The 9,861-nt window shown below is 41.0% G+C and overlaps 1 protein-coding gene across 1 annotated transcript in view; it reads right to left on the reverse strand.

Annotated features, from left to right (window-relative positions):
- Nucleotides 1–1,546: 1,546 nt before the first annotated feature.
- Nucleotides 1,547–9,861, reverse strand: part of rxfp2l (relaxin family peptide receptor 2, like) — a 101,405-nt gene continuing 93,090 nt past the window's right edge. Inside the window, exons 17-19 of the mRNA XM_078212069.1 lie at nucleotides 8,166–8,576; nucleotides 3,997–4,212; nucleotides 1,547–1,725 (exon numbers count right to left, since the gene is read on the reverse strand). Of these exons, the coding sequence (XP_078068195.1) occupies nucleotides 1,547–1,725; nucleotides 3,997–4,212; nucleotides 8,166–8,576 (806 nt within the window). The remainder of the gene's footprint in view (nucleotides 1,726–3,996; nucleotides 4,213–8,165; nucleotides 8,577–9,861) is intronic.

The following is a 9,861-nucleotide window of genomic DNA, read 5'->3' on the forward strand; positions in this document are numbered from 1 at the left end:
AACACCTTCCTGATGGCACAACATAAATTCAGCAGTTGGCAAGCACAAAAATAATGGGCAAGCAGAGTAGTACAGACAATATTATTAGCATTTCCTTACATAGCTCTTAGGGTTTATACCCAACTTATGCCACTCAATAACACTTACTAGCACAATTTACAATGAGCATTATAACTTGTACACTATATACTATAAATATAATGCCTATTAACATGTTGTAACCAAAGGACAATAATAATGTCTTAAATTGAAAAAAAGGAATTATTCACTTCCATCTGGTACTGTACAAGTATCAACGGTTCAACACTATGGTACACACCACGTAAAAGAGAATGGTTTATTTCTAACTGGTAGTGTATCATTCATGTTTGACTCAATATTAGCTCCTATACCTTTACATTAAGTAAAAGGGAGAAATTCACTTCTGGTTTGTGATGCACAGTTCATATCTACATCACCATTAGATATACTATATAAAAGGGAATGTAACACCATCATATGGCATGCTACAGGTCACCATCTCACTGCCAGTTCTTCTATGAGTTTGTTATCAGCTGGATACGTTGAAATGCTACCACAGCAAAGGAGCTCATACTTAACAGCAGGACAAGTAGTGTTATTACCGGAGAAGTTGGAGCTAATTTCTGGGCTATCTGGGAAAGTGTGAAACAGTAGCATCATTTTAAAACTTCCATACAAATCACATCCATTCAGTTCTTTAACAATACTTGATTTACATACATGATATATGTAGAGTGTTTACTTTCAGGCTGTGTGTGTTACAGAACCGTAGGTTGCACTGAGACTCAGGTGACATGGTAGAATACTTTCCCACAATTGCTAGCATCCAAAACTGTTTTACAGACAGGTGTGCTTGAGCAGCAATGATTGTAGCACAGTATCCGTATAAATGTGGTCTGATTATAAAGTGAAAAGCAAAAGCACAGTTAGGTGTAAGGATCTGCAGTAGGGAGGTCAGATCATTTCAAAGTTTGAAACAAAAGAGAGTAGAGGATAACATAATGAATGTTGAGGAAAATTGAGTGGGGAAGGCAGGTGACTCTTTATCTTCTCCATTGGTTGCACTGATAAATGAAAGGACCATTCAGTAAATTGTCCTCATTCGGTGCTGTCAGAGTAGGTGGTGTACGCAGTAATTGCTTGTTGAGCAGTAAGGTGATAAAACTTTCTCAATAGATGTTGCACTCATTCATAGGCAGATGTGAAATGGTAGAACTCTGCCACAGTATGTTAGGAATAGCTGTGCTACACAGTGGTTGTTTGTCCAGACTTGAGATTATAAATCTTCCTCCGTACATGTGGTTGGAATAATTGTGTCACACAGCATACATTGGGAGAAATGAGGTGCTAAAGCTTCCTCAGTCTATGCTGTCAGGAATAATTGTATTACACAGTTCCTGGTGAGAGGTGAGATGGAAATGCTCACTCAGTCAATGTTATGAAAGAATGGCTGGGTTACACAGCACTCATCGAGGGAGGTAAAATGTTAACACTCTCTTGATCGATGCTGTCAGGATTGGTTGTGCTACACATTGCTCATTTGTGTGGTGCTTGTGAGGCTCTTTTTGGGTCCAAGGAGCTCTTGGTTCTGCAAACACTGCTTCAGCTTTTCCTGAAAGGATGCAGTTGTGATTGTGTAGAGGATTGGATTCAGCGCACTGTTTATTGGCAGGATGAAGATGACAACCCAGGAAGTTACGGTCCCTGTCAAAATTGAAAATGAAAATAAAGTAAGCATTCTCTAAGAAGGATAAATAATTACAGCATGATAGTTTCCTGGGAATGGAGTGACTCAAGAGGTTCAGATGAGATGAAACCAAGGATAATTTACAGGCTGGAATCTGATCAAGATGTTCAGAAGGTATTACTAACTGACAGGAATGCTTCTACAGGTTCTAACCATCATCTATTGTTTTCACTGGAGTTCAAATGAATGAGGGGAGATTTCATAGAGACTTAAAAAATTCTAACAGGACTAGACAGGGTAGATGCAGGGAGGATATTCCCGATGGTGGGGGAGTCCAGAACCGGGGTCACAGTTTGAGGATTCAGGGTAGACCATTTAGGACAGAGGTGAGGAGACATTTCTTCACCGAAAGAGTGGTGAGCCTGTGGAATTCATTACCACAGGAAGTAGTTGATGCCAAAACATTGAATGTATTCAAGAGGCGGCTAGATATAGCACTTGGGGCGAATGGGATCAAAGGTTATGGGGAGAAAGCAGGATCAGACTATTGAATTGGATGATCAGCCATGATCGTAATGAATGGCGGAGCAGGCTCAAAGGGCCAAATGGCCTCCCCCTGCTCCTATCTTCTATATTTTTATGTTTCTATATTTCCATGTGGACTATTTAACTCCCTCCAAGTTATTTAATTAGTAATGAACCTAATTGATTATTTAATAGTGATTTTATTCACTTTTTGGGCTTGTATTAATTGTCGGTCCAAATACTGACTATCATTTTTGTTAGTGACCAATAACATGCAAATTGTTATATTGAAACTGTACAAAAATAATGCTATTACCAGGAAATTCTGTAACCAATTTTGTAGAATATACTATAGTTATCCTAAATCCACGCAATTTGTCTGCCTTCTAACGGTAATATATTACAACATCAAAGACTTGAAGAATTTCTGACCGGAGAAAGCATTTGTTTTCCATTTTTGTTAAAACAGAGTCTATAAATGACTGTTAATATTATTAAGCAAATGCTTAACGTGTTTATACAACTGGCTTGTCTGCAGAAGTTATGGTTTATGTTAGGAGAGATACTGGTGTAGTGGTAATGACACTAGATTGGTAATCTAGCAACTGAGGCTCCTGTATGTGAATTATCTCGCTATGAGGGCCAATGTACTATTTGCATTCTTTCCCATCTGCTGTACCTGCATGCTTACCTTCAGCCACTGGTATACAGGGACACCCAGGTCTTGTTGCACATTCCCCTCTTTCAATCTATAGCCATTAAAATAATAACCTGGCTGCCCGTTTTTGCTACCAAAGTGGATAACCTTTAGCCACATTTTACTGCACCTGCCATGCATTTGTCCACTCACTCAACCTGTCTAAATCACACTGAAGCATCTCTGCATCCTCCTCACAGCTCATCCTCCCACTCAGCTTTGTGTCATCTGCAAATTTGGAGATATTACATTTAGTTTCCTCATCCCTCATAGTCGTCAACTTCAGACAGCGTAGTGGAGGACATGCCCCTATCTACATCAACGGGGATGAAGTGAAAATGTTCGAGAGCTTCATGTTTCTAGGTGTCCAGATCACCAACAACCTGTCCTAGTCCCTCCATGCCGACGCCATAGTTAAAGCCCACCAACGCCTCTACTTCTTCAGGAGGTTAAAATTTGGCATGTCCGTTATGACTCTCACGAATTTTTATAGATACACCATAGAAAGCACCCTTTCCGGTGTGACTCCTGCTCTGACGAAGACTGCAAGAAACTACAAAGGGTTGTGAACATAGCCCAGTTCATCGCAAGGCAGCCTCCCATTTATTGACTCTGTCTACACTTCCTACTGCCTCGGGAAAGCAGCCAGCATAATCAAGGACCCTTCGCACCCCAAACATACTCTCTTCCACCTTCTTCTGTTGGGAAAAAGATACAAAAGTCTAAGATCTCATACCAACCGAATCAAAACCAGCTTCTTCCCTGCTGTCAACAGATTTTTGAATGTATCTACCTTATATTAATTTGATCTTTCTCTACACCCTAATATGACAATATATTTTGCACCCTCTCCTTTCCTTCTCCCCTGTATACTCTATGAGTGGTATGCTTTGTCTGTATGGCGTGCAAGAAACAATATTTTTCACTGTATCCCAATACATGTGACAATAATAAATCAAATTCAAAAAACATCCAAATCATTAATACATAATGTGAATAGCTGGGGTCCAATCACTTAGCCAGATTCATGGTAATCACACAAACTTACCAAATTTTGATTTCTTACCTGGTATCTCTACTTCAAGCAGAGATAATAGTTTCATAAGAAATATGGGGATCCAACACAGGGCATCGGTGAACACAATGAAGAAAAAGCGTTTCGCTATGGCTACCTCTCTGGAGAAAAGACTCCTTTCTGCTGACTGCGCCCCTGTTTTATGGATTGAATAAAACATGCTGGTGTAGGAGAAGACTATGATGATGAAAGCAAGTAAGTTCAAACCTACAAGAAAAGAAAATGGCACCATTACTCATCAAGCAATCTGGGGATGAGAACGAGATCCGCTAAGTATCAAGGAACAAATATTCCTTCCTCCATGTAATCACATATTGTATACAGGGATTTAACAATGGACGATGCACACAGGCATAGCTGACAGGGCACATCATTCATCAAAGAACAATGGTCACTGGAAACATTGACCAATTGTAGCTCAGCAGAAATATTTGGACTGCAAAAGATCTTGAAAAATGGCAGAATTCTCTGTTCTTTGAGATTTTGAAAGACAAAGTAAAAAATTAACTTGAAGTTAACACGAGAAGAGAAAATGTTGGAAACTCTCAGCAGGTCTGGCAGCATCTGTGAGGAGAGAAAAGAGCTGACATTTCGAGTCGAGATAACCCTTGTCAAAGCTTTGATCTGCTGAGATTTTCCAGCATTTTCTCTTTTGGTTTCAGATTCCAATATCCGCAGTAATTTGCTTTTATTGAAGTTAATACTGCTGCCTCACAGCGCCAGGGACTTGGGTTTGATTCTGGCCTTGGGTGACTATCTATGTGGAGTTTGCAGATTCTCCCTGTGTCTGTGTTGGATACCTGCAGGTGTTCCGGTTTCCTCCCACAGTCCAAAGATGTGCAGGTTAGGTGGATTGGCCATGCTAAGTTGCTCCCTATTGTCCAAAATTGTTTAGGTTAGGTGGATTAGAAGGGAATAAGAACATAAGAACTAGGAGCAGGAGTAGGCCATCTGGCCCCTCGAGCCTGCTCCGCCATTCAATAAGATCATGGCTGATCTTTTCGTGGACTCAGCTCCACTTACCCGCCCGCTCACCATAACCCTTAATTCCTTTACTATTCAAAAATTTATCTATCCTTGCCTTAAAAACATTCAATGAGGTAGCCTCAACTGCTTCACTGGGCAGGGAATTCCACAGATTCACAACCCTTTGTGTGAAGAAGTTCCTCCTCAACTCAGTCCTAAATCTGCTTCCCCTTATTTTGAGGCCATGCCCCCTAGTTCTAGTTTCACCTGCCAGTGGAAACAACTTCCCTGCTTCTATCTTATCTATTCCCTTCATAATCTCATATGTTTCTATAAGATCTCCCCTCATTCTTCTGAATTCCAATGAGTATTGCCCCAGTCTACTCAGTCTCTCCTCATAAGCCAACCCTCTCAACTCTGGAATAAACCTAGTGAATCTCCTCTGCACCCCCTCCAGTGCCAGTATATCCTTTCTCAAGGAGACCAAAACTGTACACAGTACTCCGGGTGTGGCCTCACCAGCACCTTAAACAGCTGCAACATAACCTCACTGTTTTTAAACTCCAGCCCTTTAGCAATAAAAGGCAAAATTCCATTTGCCTTCTTAATTACCTGCTGCATCTGCAAACCAACTCCTTGAGATTCCTGCACAAGGACATCCAGGTCCCTCTGCACAGCAGCATGCTGCAATTTTTTACCATTTAAATAATAGTCCATTTTGCTGTTATTCCTACCAAAATGGATGACTTCACATTTACCAACATTGCATTCCATCTGCCAGACCCTCGCCCACTCACTTAGACCATCTATATCCGTTTGCACACTTTGCTCTGCCACCCATCTTACTGTCACCTGCGAATTTTGACACACTACACTTGGTCCCCAACTCCAAACCATCTTTGTAAATCGTAAACAATTGCGGTCCCAACACTGATCCCTGAGGCACACCGCTAGTCACTGAATAGGACAGAGGTGTGGGCTTGGGTAAGATGCTCTTTTGGAGACTTGATGGGCCAAATGACCTCCTTCTGCATTGTAGGGATTTCATGACTCATGGCTGATCAAACTGTCTGTGTTGTTTCAAAATCAAAATATTGTGGATGCTGGAAATCTGAAATAAAAACAGAAATGTTGGAAATGCCCAGTAGACCAGTCAGCATCTATGGACAGAGCAATTGTTTCAGGTCAATGTTGATACGTTAACTTTGTTCCTAGTACAACGAATTTGCCAAACCTGCTGAATACTTCCAGGACTTTCTGCTTTTATATATGTAATATTAATTTGTTGCCACCAACTGTCATTACTAAATATCGTATAGCCTTTGACTTGTGGGCAATTCACAGTGGCAGACACTGTTTTGTATTGCAAATGTGTTATTTATTTCTCCTAAGTATTCACCATAAAACACCACATTGGATGTCTGTCATTCCCAGAGTAAATTCTGTTTCTTTGGTATAGATTTAAATATTTACTCAGCCTAAAAATATATTTTACATAGTCTTTTAGATGTTTGAAAATCTTTTCATGATGTGCAGTTATTAGCAAATCTCCAGAGACACTGCTGACAATTATTATAAGGGTAGGCAGATAAGCTGTCTCATCCTATATAGCATAGGATGCATTATCAGGGTCACTAATTTAGTGACCAGGTAATAAAATTGTATTTTCATCACAGAGTATTGTTGAGGTTTTATTGATTTCTTGGGGCCTTGAGTTACACATTTGTTCAAATTAGGATATAAACCGTAAGTCAGTAGCCATGATTACTATAAGAGCTCACTTAACAATGTGCAGTTGACACTGTTCATTGTGTGCATGTTGATATTAATGTAAATTTCCAGCTATACATAGGGTTGGCAAAACTACAAAGGTAAGAAACCAACATTTCTTTTAAAAGGATATTTTCACTGAGAAACCTGGCTCGCCTAATTGTTAGCAGTTCCACCCAGAATCTCACCTTCAAGATAACTGCATTTTAATGAGGTGGACTTTTCCTGAATTCAGCAGAGCTTTTTTAATTTGGTATGTATAAGGAATTGCCTGCACTAGGCGGCACATTTAATACCTTATAAGTTGTGTCTTTATAATCGACTCCGATGATATGGCAAATGATCAGTGCCATTGGTCCAATTCAGCAACTGCCTCTAATAAGTGTGGATGGTGTAAATGATGAGGACTATAGTTGATTTTATCTCACACTTTTGTAAAGCCCAGGGTGCAGAGGATGATTGCAGGAAAGATGTTCCAGGTTGCACACGTTAGAAGGTAGGTGGAGAAACTCTATGTAGGATTAATCTAGCGTCGATGGGAAATTTTACAATGGCAGCATTGGGCAGTGTCATGTGGCAGATTTTGTGAGAACTAGGAGGGGAGTGGGGTTCAGGATTTAAGAGTACGGACAGGAATAGTCATAGGCAGCAGGAAACAGGTCAACAAGGTGGAAGAGAGACACTAGGGAATGACAGTGTGCAGAGGAGTCCTGGGGTGTAGAAGAAATGGGAGATGGGTGCTGTGACTTGAGAAAATTGTGGCAGGGTGCTAGGTGTCATAATGGTGGGAGACTTGGTGGCCTTGTGGTAGAACTGGGTTGACTCTGGTAGGGTTTGGGAAGAAGGGAGGTTTCTGGGTGTAGGAATGCAGGGTGGGATTCTGTGGAGTACAGTGGATAAAAGCATCATATTAGGCGAAAGACACGGCTGTTCATTGTGTGAAGGGTGAGGAAGTTCGACAAGAGAATAAGCGCATGTCCAATTCAAGCTGAAGGGAGTACAGTAGTTGAGGAAATTATTAAAGGTATTTCTTGAGCAATATGTTGGTGAGCAGTGAGTTTGTTAAATAATACATGTTTCACTAGGCCACTGTTTGGAAATATTTAATCGAATCTCATTCCCTGACATGACCAATCGCGTGTCTTTCCACCAGTGGACACTGAGTCACATTGTGATTGGGTGTTGAGGTTTGGGGTTCTGGTACAACAGTGGGGCAGACAGAAAATCCCATCATTGTGTTACCAGTGTGCAAGGTTTGTCCCTGCAGCGACAGTATTTTAACCAGCAGTGAGAGAGGAAATATATTGTTTAATATCAATACCGATGGGTATTTATCTTGAGACATAACAGGTTTTGTCAGCATTAGAGAAAAAATCCCTTCCTGCACTCCCATTTTAAGACAACTGAAAACAAAGCTCCATTACCCAGAAATATTCCTGTGGAATATCCTCTTGCGCCAAGGCTCTCAAACTGTTCAGAATAAAGGGGAAAGCACACGCCATTCTTTCCATAATAATTGCCAAACATGGTATTATTCCACAGTGGTATCACAGCGATGATGAATCCAGCAATCCAGATGGCTACCAGTGTTGATAAAGTTTGCCGCTTGCCTGGCCTGTAATGAGTGAATGGGAAAACTATGCACATGTATTTCTCCAGCGTCATATATGTCAGTAGCATGACGGAAACCTCAGTGGAGAGCATGGCTAATGCACCAATGAGCTGACATTTCATGCTTTCCATCCACTGTTGGGCATTCTTGTTGTACACCCCAAAATACTTCATGTCGAAGGCACCAATGAAGAAGAGATATACTCCCATCAGGCAATCAGCACCTATGAAAGAAGCACACTGGTAAATTCAGAAACAAAGATTTATATTTATATTGCATTTATACAACCAATTAAGTGCTCTTAAAATATTGTTATTGTTACAATGTAGGAAATATGGCAGCCAATAAGAACATAAGAACATAAGAAATAGGAGCAGGAGTAGGCCATCTAGCCCCTCGAGCCTGCCCCGCCATTCAATAAGATAATGGCTGATCTGATAGTAGTTTAGTTCCACTTACCCGCCCACTCCCCATAACCCTTAATTCCCTTATTGATCAGAAATCTATCTACCTGTGACTTAAACATATTTAACGAGGTAGCCTCCACTGCTTCAATGGGCAGAGAATTCCAGAGATTCACTACCCTCTGAGAGAAGAAGTTCCTCCTCAACTCTGTTCTAAACTGACTCCACCTTATTTTGAGGCTGTGTCCTCTAGTTCTTGTTTCCTTTCTAAGTGGAAAGAATCTCTCTGCCTCTACCCTGTCTCGCCTCTTCATTATCTTATATGTCTCTATAAAATCTCCCCTCAGCCTTCTAAACTCCAACGAGTACAGGCCCAATCTATTCAATCTCTCCTCATAAGCTAACCCCCTCATCTCCGGTATCAACCTGGTGAACCTATGATGGACAGCAAGCTCCCACAAATAAATAACCAGACCATCTGTTTTGATTGCAGAAGAAATTTTCGTAAGGACATTGAGAGACAAAATCAAGATGGCATCGGAGCGTGCAGACTTCTTGCAAGCTGTCCCCTGCATGCCCACTAATTCTATCTTTTACTCTCATTCTTTGTTCTTAAAACTTAACTCTAATAATGTTACACTATATTCTGCACCTTCACCTTTTCTTCTTCCCTATGTACTCTATGAACAATATGTTTTGTCTGTATAGTGCATTAAAAAAAATTAGAATAGAAGAGAATAGAATCCCTACAGTACAGAAGGAGACCATTCGACCATCAAGCCCTAACCGACAACAATCCCACCCAGGCCCTATCCCTGTAACCCCACGTATTTACGCTGCTGATCCCATTGACACTAAGGGGCAATTTAGCAAGGCCAATCCACCTAACCCGCACATCTTTGGACTGTGGAAGGAAAACGGAGCACCTGGAGGAAACCCACGCAGACACGGGGAGAATGTGCAAACTCCATACAGTCACCCGAGGCCCAATTCTTTTCATTGTATCCCAAGACATGTGACAAAAATAAATCAATTCAAATCGAAGAGTACTGTGGGATCTTTCACATCCACCTGAGGGAGTAATGTTGCATCTGAGTGGCACCT

The sequence above is a fragment of the Mustelus asterias genome, chromosome 4 (genome assembly GCF_964213995.1).
Source record: "Mustelus asterias chromosome 4, sMusAst1.hap1.1, whole genome shotgun sequence".
In the NCBI taxonomy this organism is placed as follows: Eukaryota; Metazoa; Chordata; class Chondrichthyes; order Carcharhiniformes; family Triakidae; genus Mustelus; species Mustelus asterias.